Source organism: Schistocerca piceifrons, chromosome 7 (genome assembly GCF_021461385.2).
Source record: "Schistocerca piceifrons isolate TAMUIC-IGC-003096 chromosome 7, iqSchPice1.1, whole genome shotgun sequence".
Taxonomy (NCBI): Eukaryota; Metazoa; Arthropoda; class Insecta; order Orthoptera; family Acrididae; genus Schistocerca; species Schistocerca piceifrons.
In genome coordinates, this window is record NC_060144.1 from 128,255,184 (window position 1) to 128,272,215 (window position 17,032).

Sequence of the window (17,032 nt, forward strand, 5' to 3'; positions counted from 1 at the left end):
GTAATTTGGGATGAATAGGTTAGTGTGGCAGAGTTCATTCAATGGAGAAAGCAATATGTGGAGTGACTGTACAGTCTATCCATACTAGTTTGCATCATAGGTCTTTTTCATACTGTTAACTGAACAGAAAGACACAGAAGGCAATATTATGGTATCTCATGTGTAATGAGAATTGTGTGAAAAGCATGGCGAGAATAATGATCTGTAATGTTCATTAGATGCCTCCTGAAAGATATCATGTTTTTAAGAACTGAAGTCCAGAGAATATTGTAAACACAGTCAAGTTTATTACCAATTTTGTGAAGCATTAACAGATTTTTATTGCACACAGAGTTAATTCTTATATTTGTTACATTGAGATGAATGGCAGAATTCATGCTTAAATTTTTATACTCAGAAGCTATAAGACATCTTTTTTGTAAGGAAAACAAATACGTGTAGTGATTAAATACTGGACCATTTATATGTGTCACCTGATGAGTTCAAAATAAACAAATTTTATTAACATGTGTAACTGACAATAAATAGGTATTTGAGGGAAATCATAAATGTGATAGATTTTTTTATAAGTTTCAGAAAATAGTAATTAAAAGTGAAATTACATAGTATCTCATTTCTCTCTAAAATTCAAAGTACTACAATTTTAATTCAGTATGTAATAAATAAACTGTGTATAATATGAGAACAACAACAAATCCATTAAACAAACTTTCAGTTATATGTCTCACAACTTTGAGTCTTTCAGTGTTATTTACACAATATATTTAAAATTACCCAATACTATATTTTAAGTATTAGGTCCAGCTTGATTCAACAAAAAATTAAATCTTTTTTCTAACATATTTCAAAACAACAGTTAGATACAAACAAAATCCCTGTTGCTGTTTGTATTAAAATAAGACAGCATGAATCCATATATTAGGAATTGTGATTTTTAAGCCTTAATTATGACTCACTACAAATAATAATATAACAACGTAAATTCACTGTACAATGTACCTTCATTATTTCACCGTACAATAATGTCTTCAGTATGCTTATTTGTATTTAATAGAAACCTATTTTCATTTTTAACAAAGCCATTTATGCTACACAATCTTCCAAAATCCAAAGAATTATGATACACAGCTGCATCTGCATTATTTTTAAAAACCATTAGCAAATACTTTACTTACTCATTTATTCGATAAATTTTTATTTTTGTTTATTATGATATATTAATGATTAAATGTAAGGCAGATTGTTATTGTTATTTCTCTGAAAATCTTTTGGATAATTGTATTAAAGTGATATTAACTGAACACTGTAGTATGGTTATTGTGTTCCTGTATAATTGTTTACAGTAATTTTATATGTTAACCATATTTCCATTGTGTTCAACAGGAATCTGATGAAAATTTACTACATTATATTCTAGAGCTCAAAAGAAGTAGTGGGCACTAACCTTTCTGAGAACACCTGGTTTAATCCACAAATTGTAAAGCATTATATACACACAGTATTTTCAGCATGTGCATTTATAACATGTAGTATATGTATTGCTATAATCTTGCTTTCTAACTACATTTCAAGTTTTTTTATAACAGTATCAATGTTTACAGAAACACCCATGCAATAATGAAACACATTTCATCCATTGTAACATCATATGCAACAAAATAGATGCATTATAAGTACACTTACACATATTTGGAATTTTAACAGTACAACGATAAAAATAACAATTCACCCAAACCAATATTTTTGTGAATCACACACCACATATCCATTTGATCACTATCCTAATTATTATAATATTATCATTTATCACAACATGGTTTGCACAACAACACAAGTACACTCATGGCAATTATTTATAACCTTGACACATTTCTACTTATTGCAACTGCCTACTTGAACAGATACACTAGTCATTTCTGCACTACTTCACACAGCAAATCTCTTCTTAAAAATAATAAAAGATATTGTTCATCAACGATCTCCTATCAGTATCAAAAGATTAACTAGGAGCATACTCTACCTACTTGAGAAGAACATAGTACCTAAAACAATGCCATATTTCAAAATAAATTATCTTTAAATGAATACCTTCATAACTAAGCCAACATATCTGTTAAAATATTTATGTATTTAAGCTTTTTTACAAATTAGTGTAGCTACCATTAGGGCATTTCAAAAGTTGTACAACTTTCTTCATTTTTTAAAACAACACATTATTTAGACTTTTTAAAAAATTTTCAACATGAATTATTCTGTAAAACTATTATAAAATGTTCTTGTATTCGATGACTCATTGAATGAAATTTAATATGCATTTAACAACTGTGAGCAGGTGGCATAAGCCAGCAAGTCTTTGAACAACGATTACTAGCTGTGCTTGTTCACATCACTGTGCAAACACATTGGTAATAAATGTATGGTTTTTCTGACTATGTATAGGCTGACTATAAGTAGATTCCAAATAGGAAAAAAATGGAAAAAAGAGAGACATGCTGACTTCAGTAAATTTGTGTTAGATCTTGAACTGGTATTTTTCCTGTTAGTGGTACTGCACCCACTCTCTTGGGTTGGTCAAATGGAGTTACTAGGAGCACTCTAAAATTATTTCAGTATAATCTGAAATTATTTATCCTTCAAGATAAACATCATATTTCATACAAAAAAATCATAAACATCATATTTAATGCATAAAAAAATCATACAAGTTGCTGAGTACACCTCTTAGTATGTGCAGAGATTAATCAAATCATAAATAATTTCAGTAATGAATTCAAATAAATACCATTTTTCTCATGTATTGTGAAATTTCATTGTCACTATACTCATGGAAAACAAAGTTATTGGATCATAATCAATTCAACCAAAATGTCAAAATGAGAACATTACATAAATTTATTTGTAATACTGCCACCAAACCATACTTTTCATTTCATGTCATTAGCAACCTTGCAACTGCACATCCATTCTCTATTCTACATAAATGATAGAAGCTATGTCTACATGTCACCAAATATTCCTGCAAATGTTTTCCTCAAGTTTTTCATTGTGTCTTCAGTATCCTCACCATTCTGTGTGGAACCCTGACGCCCAAAGACAGATCTAGAGGTGTCTTCTTGTCGCCGTCCAACACTCGGTGCACTGCTCACAGAACTCGACTGCGACGCTGTTAAACAGTGTGGGAAAGGTAATGGTTAATGAAACTCGGCGTATTAATATTGCATTTTATTTCTCATTGCTTATACAAAGAATTGTCTTGATACATATCTTCACAGCATAAATTCAGCATAGGCAAAGCAAATTAATTTGCAAGCAGACTACTGCAGTTGAAATAATATATCAGTAAAGTAAGTTGACATTGCAGTGTCGAAAATGTTAAATTAAATAAGGCTTCAGTGTGCTAATTCTGACTTAGTTATTGATGGCAAATGAAGTTGTTCGTAACAGTAGCATTTGGAACTGCAACCAAATATGAGAAATTAAGTATGATAAGAGTATATAATAGTTTATTACATTAGACATAATTAAACTCTTACAATATTTATATGTTAACATCAAACAAATTACAGAGTTATAATGCTTATATTTTCATTTATAATGAATATGTTAACAATAAGTAGGCTATATCATACATAAAAACATTAAAGCTCTTTATAATTGAAGTTGGTGTAGCTTTTTTCCTTGCACAAGGGAACATGTGGACTATAAGAACTACATATTTGACTAAAAACTGTAATAGAACACTGAATTTTCATTTTATCCACAAAATTGTATTCCTATAATTCAGTGGAAGTGAGAATTAAACTTTTGTGTTCTATCAGTTAAGGTGGTGCATGGATGTGGATATGTTTATTAACCGACTGAAATAATGATGGGGTACATTAGCAAGCTAAAGCGTCATGAAAGCTACTAAACTTAATTCCTCTATAACAAGTTGTTTAGTTCTGAAATTTCATGATGGTTCTTATTGCAAAAACTTATTTGACCTGATAGTAGAAATCTGTATCACAAAATTTCTTAGTGCCTGAGATTAATAGATGCATGTTTCCTTTGGTTCCTTGTAATGTATGTTTTGATTTTTTAAAAGTAATACACGTGTTATGCAAATGTATTGGGATGATCTTCCATGAAAAATATTTGATGTGAGTTGTTTCAGAATAGATGAAAATTTTCTTATCATCAAAGGACTAAACTATCATTTGAAAATGGGGGAAGGGGGGATAATTTTAATAAATTTGTGTGAAACAATAAAATAATGATAAGAGGACATCTAGATATGATCAAGAAGTGATACAGAAATGAAGTATACACAAAGGGAGAGTACATAGTTTAGAAAGGGAGGACTAAGTGTTACAGAAACTTGAGCAAGCAGAAACACTTAAGATTAGGGAAAGGTACGGAATACCAACAAAAAATGTAAAAGCTAAAAGAAACCATTATTAACTGCATCAGATAACACATCACAAGCAAAAGCACTTGTAAATTAGCTGCTAGTGGTAAAGCTTGTCATTAAAGAGATCAACACAGAAAAGCAGACAAAGAACCAAGAGAAATTAGGGGATGAGGGGGGATTTTCAGGAGAATCATCAAACTGGGGGAGAGGGGGGGGGGGGGGGGAGGGAGTGGAGAAACTCTTCTTGAAATCTGAGTGAATAACATAACAGAAGCATGTATTGACAGCACTCATTGTCAGCAAAGTTTCAGCTCTCTGTAGCTGCAGAGGAAGTTCTGAATAACATTTGTGGTAAAACGAATATACAGTACACACTTGCTCTGTTTTGGTATATACATTACAGACTATTGAGATTGCCTGTGATGTGTTAAATCAAACAGCAATAACTATGGGTTTATGTTCTACAGATTCAGCAATCAAAATAATATTTCCACTGAATTAAAAGGTAACTATGGCCATCCTGGCAGAGACAAACTAATTCCTACACAAATGTTTTACAAAATCTGTTTGTACTGACTTTCACATAGTAGTGCACTTGAAAAGTAATAGAATCATCAGTGAAAGGTATTAATGAGTAAAAAAAAAGTCTATATTCTCAGTGACAACAAAAGAAAAGAGGTTATTTGGAAATTCTTAAAAAGCAGTCTCATAGCTTGAGTATCAGGTTAATGCAAAAATCCCTCAAGTGCCAGCTGGACATCAAAAGTGAGATTTTCTGAAGTAGTGAAAACACCATTTAGTGTATGAGGAATTCAGTGGTGTAATGTATTGCTTATTAAAAATTAAAACAGTTGCTTAGCAATAATGTTTAAAAAGAGGTTGATACATGTGATACAACAGTCAAATCAAGTATCATTGTATCACAAAGTCATACAAAATGTCACTCCTAATTAGCATGTATATATCTGTCTTCAAACTAAATAATTACAAGAGTTGTTAATATTATATTCTTTCTTTTATTAGTCCTATGCTACAAGCCCATTAAAGCCGGAGCAAGGAAGGCTTGAAGATGTGTATTTTGTCTTTTCGATGCTGTCTGTATTTAAATGGTTATCTACTTACTTTCCTGATAGCTTAAAGTTTGTAGAAGAGTTACATGCCCTGTTACATGCCCTGCAAGGGTAGTGGGGAAAAAAGTAATGTGAATGTGGTTCACTCTAGCTTCATTCAGAAACGGAATATAGAGAGGTAAATGTTAAAAATAATAGCCATATTGGAAAACACGCTCTACTTGCTTAAAGACTTGCAGATAAGAAGAATAAGCTATGTTTCAATGAAGAAGACAGGGGAATAAAACTTTTAAAATTGGCAAGGTCTTTCACAGTGGACATTGTAAAACAAGATTCATGGTATTCATTAAGTAGTAGTTGTATATGGAAGAGAAAAGGGCGAGGGTGGTGAGAGCGATGTGGAAGAAGGGTGGAATGTAGGTATGAGTTTTGGGTTGGGCTTGAGTGATATGGTAAATGACAAGTAGAAAAGTGAGGGCAGGTTTTAGGGAGTAAGAAGGGGATCCATAAAGGTTTATGATATGGTGTTCCATGAACAGTGTGTGAGCTTGGGTAACAAGTGTCCACCAGTGTAGCTCAGCATAGCTGACACTTGGTGGAGGGGGATTGAAATGATACATGTACTGAAGCAGCTGCTGAAGTCATTAGTAATGTGTTATGGATGATGTATAGCAAGTGGGTAATGGAGTGTACAGTTAGTTACTGTGTGACAGTCGTCATTCAAATAAGTAGACAGGTGGTTAATTCTCATTCCCATATAGAATCCTTCATGGTAACTGTAGCACTGCTGGTGCATAACATGGTTGCTTATACATAGGCTCCTCCTTTTATTGGATAGGAAATGTCTGAGTGGACTGCATCAAGAGGTGGTGCATTGTTGTATAGGAAAGGTATGGTACCTATATCATTCACAGGGATTGCCTGGTGGGGTGCAGGGTTGGTATTTGGCAGATCTGTGATACTGTGTATGTTGGGACAGTGCCAAAACACTACTGTGTGATGAGGATAGGATTCTGAACAGGATGTCCCTCAGCAGAGTACAAAGTGAAGGAATTCCCTGTACCTAGGAAACAAAATAACACATAAAGGATAAAGTAAGGAACACATAAGAAACAGATTAGCACAGATAAAGGTATCATACATTACTGGAAGAAGTGTACTAATATCTAAAACAGATATTTATTTGAGAATGAAATTTCAGAAAATACATATCTAGAGCACATCATTGTACTGATGTGAAATCATGGACTGTCAGAAAACACGAAAAAAAAAAAATATAATTTTAGACATAGACTTACAGAAGCATGTTGGAATTAAGTAGATTGAAATTATAGTAGGGGAAGACAGAAACTGGAATATGTACAACAAATAAATGAATATGTAGGACTAAGTGCTACCCTGAGTTAAAGAGACTCATACAGGAGAGGAATGTCTGATGACTGGTGATTCCAAAAGAAAGAAAGAAAGGAACCCTATCTCTGGGTATAATGAGGGTTAGTTAAAGCCCCAATAAAGGATGTAGTTGTATTTTTTTAAGGCCTAGTTATCTCCCCATCATTACTTTGTTGCATACAACTTAACTCTTTGACTGCTGTTGACGAGTTAACTCATCATGCTCCACTGCTTCTGAGATGTTGTTGCCTGTGGGTTTTCCTTGAGCACTCTTGATGAGTTAACATCCTTGCTGACCCGAATGCTAATGATGAGTATAGTTGCACCATCACTCAGGTACCTGGATGCTGCTGACGAGTTTAAATGCACAACAGATTTTCCACCCCACATCTTAGTTCCGGATGTTGGTTTGTGTCTGGGTATTTTGTCTGTTTTGATGTCATTTTGCTGGCATTTAACTTCAATTTACATCTTGATTAGCATCATAAATTTTTAATCATCAGCTGTCCTACTGAGTAAGAGATCATGAAGATATGAAGAGCAATGATGAGGAGGAATTATTCAATGCTGACATAAGCAATAACTCCACCAAAACTTCTGAAAGCAATAGTCTTAAGCTGACTATGTCAGCAAGTGTAACACTATAGACATTTGGTTTAACAAGGGATGTAATTGACAGCTCATCTGAACAGAAAAATCTGGAAGTGGTTGTGAGATGTTCATGAAGAAAGCGTGGTTTTGACAAATTTTATTGGAAAGAAGAGGTTTTTCATCCACTTGATCACACATTTGATGATTCACCTGTGGGACACAACTAACATCTAGGGAATGATCCAAGCATGCTGTCATTTTTCATGTTATTTTTGATAGAATATGCTGTACTGACACATATGCAGATGGGAGATCTATTTCATACACTGCTTCAGATATACAAAAATAATAAATAAATATCTGTTTATGATACTGAAGCAGTCAAATCAATGAAAACATTATTACACCTTGATTTCCATTGTCCAGAAGATTTTATTGCAAATTTGGTCACAGAATGTACTATTTTTGTACATTTCCATAAACTGTTCAGGCTCATACACTTCTCGTCCTTTATGGCTGTGTACAAATGAATTGTTGTCCCAGAAAACACACAGAAAAGGATGAACATTTTGGATTATGTACTTCTGATTTCGAAGAGTTACATTGAAGTTATGAAATATTACTAACTGCATGACAAGGAACTACACTGTTCAGGTCCGATAAAAGGAAGTTACCAGAAATTTAAGAAACACATTGCCAAATTTCCTAACAGGATGAGAGCTGTTCCTTGGATGTACTATATACATATTGTACCTATTGCAGACAGGCATTCTGTCCTCCTCCAGTGATTAAGCACTCACTTAGTTCAACAGAAAATTATTGATTAAAGTGATAAATGAGTATCATGATACAATAACAGTGAAGCTAAAAAGTATTTAATGTTCTTTACAACAAATACTGACACATGAGACTGATGTCACAGGTTATCAGAATATTTCATTTACAGTATGAAATAACAGGACGCTTTTGATTACAAATATACCATAAAGGGAAATTGTATCATTGATGGCCTTTTCCCGCTCTTGTGGAACGTAAAAGTACAATCTGCACATGAACAGAAAGTAAGCAATAGTGTGTTATCTAAATATCTGTTTAACAGAGATCAAATTTGTTTGTTTGTTTGCTTAGTAGAGTGGAGAATACGTGCATTATAGTGGGTATTGGTTATCACTGTTAGCATTCAACCGCGATTCTTATACATATTATTTTTTTTTATTTTAACAACGCGTTTCAAGAGACAATGCTCTCATCATCAGGTTGTAAAGTCTACTCGACTCCATAATGGATTATATCAAATAGTGGGTATTATTGACTTGTAATTTTGAACGAACACTGAACTGCCAATGAATATTGAAAGAGACACAGAACTATTGGAATGTGTTACCAAAATTGTATTAGAAGCTACTGAAGGGAAAGTCATCTTTAAATCTCTGTGGATTTGTCACAACCATTAATTCACAGACCATCCTCAAAGTAAGAAACTAATTATTACACCAACAATAATGGTCTCTCACCAGTGACAAATCTTTGAATGAAGAAAGAGACATCACAGATAGCATTCCAGAAATGTTAAGCACAGGGTGAAGCAGGCTCCTCAGGTAACCCCATCCCAGGTAGAAGTCCAGATGCAGGCTAATTAGTGTAGGTAGAGAGACACATTAGACGATAATGATGCAGTTCTCACCTCAGCATGTTGTGAGCACATCTGCAGCAGCGGAAAGGTTAACCCCTTCCAATTTCTACATACCTCTGCTCTCCTCCCACTTTTATCATTCATAAATAAGTGCAGCTGTAGCTGTGGGATGGTGCATTTGCAGTCTGTGTGTGAGAGAGTGCATACTTGGATTGAAGTAAGAGTGTAAGCAAGTGATGCCTCTGTACTGGTATGTTTGTCTAAGTTTAACCCATCAGTTATATGTAGCTAACTAATCTTTCCTTATTTTTGTTTGTCATTTCCCTCCTGGAATTACTGTTATTTTAATAATCGTGTGCTTCTTATTTGATGGGAACCATGCCAGTTAAACAGGAAGAAAAATCATCTTAGCAAGCCCAGCAATGAGACACCATTGAGAATAGGCAGTCTCTTATTTCTGCATTCATCTTAAGTTGTCAATTCTGAGAGAAAACCCAGGTTTTCAACTAACACCACTGCCATTTTTATCAGATAGGTAAAACTGCCAATGTTACAGTATTGTCCTTTTTATTTTAACACAGGCTAAAAATATCATTTGGGCTTTTTTTATGAAAACAGAAGTTCAAAGGGTTCATGAAACAGGCTTAATTATAAGGGTGTTACTATCATACAGTCAATTAGGCAAATTAACAGAGTTAATAAGTACCAACTGCACACTGTACATGCACACTTCAGACTTCTTTAGAAATACAGGATATTTTTGCATGTATATGGATGCACCTTACTTTTGACAGGTAGTTTTTTGTCTGCTGGCAGTAATGGCACAGGTAGCATTGACAAATTTCAGCTTTTGTAATAATTTATGCTTTATGTTAAGATCATACATATCACTCTTTTTTCAATTAACATCAGATATCTGCCAATGCATTGCAGTCAGTAACAGATAGCTGAAACCAATTGCTGATGTCAAACATCTTCTGACTGACAATCTAAAAAAAAGAGTAAATACAACTAAGATGATAATTTGATGGATGTTTACAGAAATGTATTGATGTAGTTTCCCAATTGTAATACATATATGTTAGCTAAAGTCCATGGAATGAGGTTTCGTGTATGTGCCTCGGCTTGTGTGTGTGTGTGTGTGTGTGTGTGTGTGTGTGAGAGAGAGAGAGAGAGAGAGAGAGAGAGAGAGAGAGAGAGCAAGAGAGAGAGAGAGGAGTGTGTGTGCATGCAGATATGTATGTATGTGTGGTGTTTTGCACATAAATGTAAGTACTGAGTAAATGCCGTAAACAGTTCACTTGTAATTTGTAACACCACTAGCTTTGGTAATGCACTTAATGATCATTATTTTGTTAAAAATTCATTACAGTTACCTGACTGACCTATTTTTTGTTATTTGTTTTGTTATGGTTTTCATTTAAAAGCACCACATAATAAGCGATTAGCTATTACATTCTTTTTTGTGTTTGAAAATTGAAACCTTCATTTCTTAGTAATGGAGGTTTCCCATTGTCATTAAATGAAATGTTGAACAGATCATAGCATTTTTTTATGTTAGTGGAAAAGAACTACACCAACTGACATGAAACCTAATATTCATATTCTCATGGGAAGACACACATCAAAAACAACATTCAAAAGATATGTTTCATAGAGTTTTGTACTTTCAGATGAGCAGCAAGGGCAGTGTTTAGTTTGAGCCATATCAGGAGTATCTACTGAACACGTTATACATTATGTTAGTATTTACTGGAAAAGCAACACAGCCTATTTCTGTGGTGATACTTGTATACTTTTCTTCTACACAGCAAAAGGATATGTCAGTATAAAACATCAGTAGAAAAGAAATCTATGCTGCAAATATTTTACTAGGTCACATACTTATACAGTAAGTGAAATTAAATGAGTGATCAGTGTCATTAACTGCTTCAAAATGGCATTCAGTCATAACCCGAAATCTCAATGTATTGTTTATTGTCTTGAAGTGATCATTTGCTGTCCTCATTTCTGAAATTTTGCTTATTAATGTAGTATGCCTGTTATGTGGCTAACAGTTGTTACTTACTATGTAATTCTGTAGCATCAATCAGTCACAGCCCTATAATTCCAATGAAAAATATTTTTGGGTCCAGCAGCTCAGAAATTTTGAAGTATTCTCAATATTCATCTTGTATACATGATTTAAGAGCAAGCTACTTACATGTGCCAACAGTCTCCTGCCACCAATGAAGCAGCAATTATAGCTTTTTAGAAATGGTTAATTGGCATTGTTTGCATGCTGCCTTTTTTATTCAACTCTGTTAAGAGCACTTGAGTGTGATAGTGATGTTTTCCTTAGTTCACTGCATACACTTCTCTTTATTTTTGTTTTACACTGTTACTGCCAACATAATTTGTTCTAGTAAGGCGTTTTCTTTTTTTACCATTCATTCATTTACTTTTTCTTATGAAAATCCACTGTTATCTCACATTGCATTGCCCATATTGTGTTATTTGTACTTTTAGTGAGAGAGAGTTATGAGGAACTGAAATGAAAAGTGACTTGATAATACATAAATCCAAAGCCACAAAAGAATTAGAAACATAAGTTTCTGTTATCTCACAAGGACAGGCCAGACCCTGTGACCAACTGATTTCAACAAACATTAGAATACCAGCCGAGGATCATTTGAGAAGGAAAGCTCTTTTGCCAAGTGAGCAGTAATAAAGCAAGTTATGTTATGTAAATCTGACCCACATCTACTGCTTGACCTCTATCTCAGTTGGCATAGGGCTTTCCCCATTAAGTAAACTGGCAGTAGATAAAAGTCACTAATTCTTTGATTTCTTGGGAACCATTAAATTGTGGCATGATATGTATCAATAAAATGTCCCTATTTTTTAGAGTTATATTGATTCCACCTTATCTGAAATGGATCCTGCTACCCGGCCTAGACCCTTTTGCTGTAGCTATTTGCTGGTGACCTCCAACTAGTGCATCGGAGTTCACCAAAATTGATAGATCTCTGGCCCCACTCTGTCAGAAAAAAAAATCACTAAAAGGCTTTTGATTAATACGGATCTACATGTTTATGTATAAAAGCAGCACATAATAAAGTGAGTTATTTTATGTGAATCTGACATATTTCTACCAGTCTTTATGCATCTTTTACTGCCAGCTAACACCCTTAAAACAATTCATTGAGATTTCACCTTATCGTAATACTGTCACTACAACTTTGATAATTGTTGTTGACATTCAACTAATATGTACATTTGTAAGAACTGTAACTCTGAATCTGTGAAGAATATGAAGGAAACCTATGTTTCTGTTAAAGGTACCAAATTATATGAGTACAAAAATAAAATTAGGCCAACATAGTTGATTCCTTTCTCAAATAATATCTATATAATTTATAGTAATTCTATACTTAACACATCCCTTCTGTCTTTAATTCTGTGGACTGAAAGACTTGAGTACAAATAATTGACAGTTTTAAAATAAGATCACATTTCTGTTGTAAACAAATAGTTTGTGAGGCCATAACAATCAACCAGGTTTAAAGGCCATTTAATACTTAACTACAGTATATAGTTTTATATTAAATTGTTAATATGTAAATATTGACATTACAATACTTGAAAATGTGCAAAATAATTATTTTAGCTTAAACTCTACACCTATATTGTAGTTGTCAGATATTAATTCAGACAGAAGTGTAAACATTGCTAGTGCTCTTAAACATAAACAAAATTCTTGAGAATAGACAGTAAATTTTGTACAAAAACAATGAAATTAGACATTACTGAGGGCATAAGCTGTTTTTTTCAGCCTTTACTCTCCTCATTTAGCACGTAGTTGAAAAATTGACATAATACTTTCTCTGTTCAGACATAAACCAGGAGTTTTTCAGTCTTGGAACACCAGAATTTAATATACCTACATAGAGACACAAACACAAGCTTAGTAAGATCTCTAGAACACATGTATTTGTGATTTGATAAAAAGGTAGACTCCCTAATCTATGACATATTTATTGTCAATTTGATTCATTTTATGAGTGTAACAAAAAGCCACAACTGTAACACACAAATCATTCTTCTCAATAAAAATCCTTTGTACATGAAATACATCAGAACTGCATTACAAACCAGGTGCTAAAATAGTGGTCCTACTATCTGTAGGGAATGATGTAATTCTGGATATCATGCTATTCTCAAAATTTCAGTGTTGGAGAGGTGGAGTAGTATATTTCATAGCAGCATCCCATGTTGTTAACGAAATGGCAAATTGCTTATGTGTCAGTATTGTCTTGCCTTACAGTGCTCCAACACATATCACTGGACTTAATATTACATGATTTACCACTTGTAACTTACTCACCACACAACCAGAATTTGATTTCACATTAAAGAGACTGTTGTTAAAGTTTACTTTGAGCTTAATAATAGGATTTTGTAAATATTTTCACATTTAAATTAATACTGCGGACTAAAATTGCCCTTTTACATTAGTATTTATATTAAGGAAGTTATGTTATTGCTGACACAGCAAAATAGTTCCAAATACTGGTACCTGATATTATAATAGAACCACAGATATGAAATGACAAAGTGCTTAGGGTGTATAAATATTAAAAATTACAGGAAATACCTATCAATCTTAACATCAGTGAATTTGTCTTTTACAACACTGTGATCAAAGGAAATACTGGATTCACTTTTGCTTAACAAATAAAAGAACATATTTTAGCTTTAACAGTTTGGAACTACAGTCTCATTCTCACTTATGTGGCTCAGGAGCCATCTGAATTTCTATTTTTGAAGAGTAACATAAAATTTTGGATTCAGGTACATCAGATACAAGTGATTCGGGCCATTTTTATGTGTGTCATATCTCTGATCAGCAGAGAAAAAAATGAACTTTATGTGGAAAAAACACCTAAATCTAATATCTTTGTAACACTCCATGCAAAACCACAATTTCTTATTAATTTTTTCTGGTAAAACATCATTACTTAATCATATCCAGAATTCATAATAGATTTTTTTCTATTTCAGACTGAATATTATGCAACAATTTGTGTATCAGCCACTGAGTCGTCTGGCATTGATTGATAAACAATAGTTTTTATTTAGTTCTCAGAAATGAAAAATCTACATTTATTGAAAAAAAATGTAGTGTTACAGTAGTATGCAGATCTAAAACATGTTTTCATTTTTTCCTCTCATATTTAACTTCTCTTTACATACCTAATTTAAAACATGTCTGCAGAAAATTGTGTTCATGTCAGTAGCTAAGTACCACAATGAATTTGCTCCATACGCATTTTTAATTACTACTAGTGAAATGTAAATCCTGCAATACCTGCCCGCCTTTACTCAGTTTCAGATAACTGAATATCTATGATAGTTACCTGTTTGTTGAAATTTTTTGAACAAGTTAGGGAAGTAACCAAAATCTTTCAACAAACTAATCGTAATTATTTCACATCATTGCATTGTTCTCCTTAAGCAACGTCTTTATACAGTTTGGAAGTATGAAATTTACCATTATAGCACGTCAGTCTAATAAAAAAACTCACAGAACTGCACCTCCTTCTCTAATAATAAACAGGTATACATGTGTGTTTTATCTGCTCTCTAATTTAAAAAAAACATAAGTATTTATGAAAGTAAATTGTGAAATACACATAGTTTAAAAATGATTAATGTAAGGCACTAAATATAACTATTGCATATAGATAAAAAAGTAATTGTCATCAAGAGTGGTGGAATGTGGTTATGAAAAGCTTGTTTGGTGCTTGAGATTGCCTCTAAAGACATCAGAAAGCCTATGGATATGTTACCTGTAAATGATGTTTAATGTTTAACAGCCATCTCTTGATATTATATATTTTTTAGACTATCCATTTTAATTTTTAAGAAACTGTATGTTATTATAGTTCATTGCCTTTAAAGTGGACAATTTTTGGAATTTGAAAGCAGTATAAAACATTTGTGTTATGTTAATAGAGGCTGCTTCAAAAATGCTTGATTTTGGGGATGTGCACTGGCCTCAGATTGAATCCACCCTGCAGATTAACAATGAGGGTTGGTGTGCTAGCCAGCTAGGATGTAGTTTTTAGATGGTTTTCCACAGCCACTAGGTAAATACTGGTCTGGTTCCCATGTTCTGCATTGGATACAGGATGCACAAACACTTTGTAAAAGGATGCCACCTAGAACCACAAGACCACTCTAGATGCAGGCAGAAGGGGTACACAGACTCCTCACTGAAGAGAGGAGGAAGTGGGAGGGAGCTAGCTGTAGCTTTAAAATACCTGTGGGAGTAGCGATCCCATTGTAACAATAGCCTAAATATGGATATGGTTGTTTCTCTGTGACATTGGAGATATTTCATACTAGTCCTGCTGTGATATTATTTGGATAAAGACACCAGATTGGAAGGAAGAAAGGGAGCTTACCATGACAATATTATAATGAGTGCTGCACTTATAAATTTACAGATATAACATGGATTTCTAGAAAATGTTAATCTTTTTCTTGTGCCTTTGTATCTTATCAGCACACAATTGTCATGGATATTAAGAGATTTGGCATGGTTAATTTAAGGGGTGGCTGGATGCCCTTCCTGTCACCAGCCGGTCACCCTTCTGGCGGCCCCTTCTACTTCCCAGGATAGAATGTGTGTATCCCAACCATCTGCAGGTAGTGATACTGTTGTGAAAGTGAGCATATGTTTTCTGCACATTTGCAAATTGTGTAACTGAGGTAGGACATGGGTACCAGCCCATTATTCACCTAGTGTGATTGGGAAACTGCCAAAATGACACATCCAAGACAGCTGGCTCTTCAGTCCTTTGGGAAGTTGCAATTGTATGTGACCTCGATGTGCCAGGAATTTCTTCATCATCATTCATTGCTAAATGTGTTATTAATTAATACTGGACACACGTTCACTGAGCACCTACAGTGCAACTGTTTGAATGTTGTGGCTGGTGGTGGCTGTGGCATATCACAGTGGTCCAAAACAAAGAGAGGCATTATATAATGAAATACTTTATGTCTGTGTTTGCTAATAACTGTGATGTGACAAATAATAAAATTTATATGGGTGAGAGGATGTAATACTAATGTCTTGTATTTGCAAATTCAGATGCCTTATGTGAAAAAAGTGTATAAACATGGCAGGATAAGGTAGCTGCAAAGAATCATTGTGTCTAAAAATTGTAAAATAAGTACAAATGATCACAAAAGAACACATGTACACCATATTTCAGAAGGAAGACATATGCATAACTTTTTTACTCACTGGACTGAGAGCGGTATAATTAGGTACTAAGCAGTGGTGTAAGGCAAATCCAAGTAGAATAAATAAAATTTAATTCAATGATCAACAAAAATAAAATAAAATAAAGAATGACGCAAATGGGGATGAAGATTCTGACTTTTGTAATATTGTAAGCTTGTGATGTGAATGAAGAATAATAGGACAGCAAGGACATAATTATACACTGGAGCAATAGGGGAAAAAAAGAAAATTATCAACATTTTGGTTAAAAAATGACAAGGCAGAAGTGCAGAAGAGAGACCCAAGTTGGAAATAAGCACAGAACAACAAATTTATAATGACAGAATGGGCTGAAAAGCATAGCCAGGATATTGGCAATAGAAAATCAGTAACACTTATAAAGAAACATTCCATACTAGCAGCGGATCTGAGAGAGATATGACTCAGCCAAACCATTCTTGACCATGTTAAAATGAGTCCAAGAAATATGACATGATAACACAAATAATAACATCTCATAATTGCAAGTAATTGTGCAGTATCATACCCATATCACTGAAACATCTCAGGATGGCAAATAATTATACAACCTTGAACCTACTATGACTAATGTCAAGAAAACACAGATATATGGTGTGTGTGGCGAATGGAGCAACCGTTGTTTACCACCTTGTTATATA

General features: G+C 33.6%; 1 protein-coding gene across 1 annotated transcript in view; it reads right to left on the reverse strand.

Annotated features, from left to right (window-relative positions):
* Positions 1 to 307: 307 nt before the first annotated feature.
* The window catches only part of LOC124804705 (synapsin), a 744,296-nt gene continuing 727,571 nt past the window's right edge, over positions 308 to 17,032 (reverse strand). Inside the window, exon 8 of the mRNA XM_047264964.1 lies at positions 308 to 3,163. Within this exon, the coding sequence (XP_047120920.1) occupies positions 2,997 to 3,163 (167 nt within the window). The 3' untranslated portion in view covers positions 308 to 2,996. The remainder of the gene's footprint in view (positions 3,164 to 17,032) is intronic.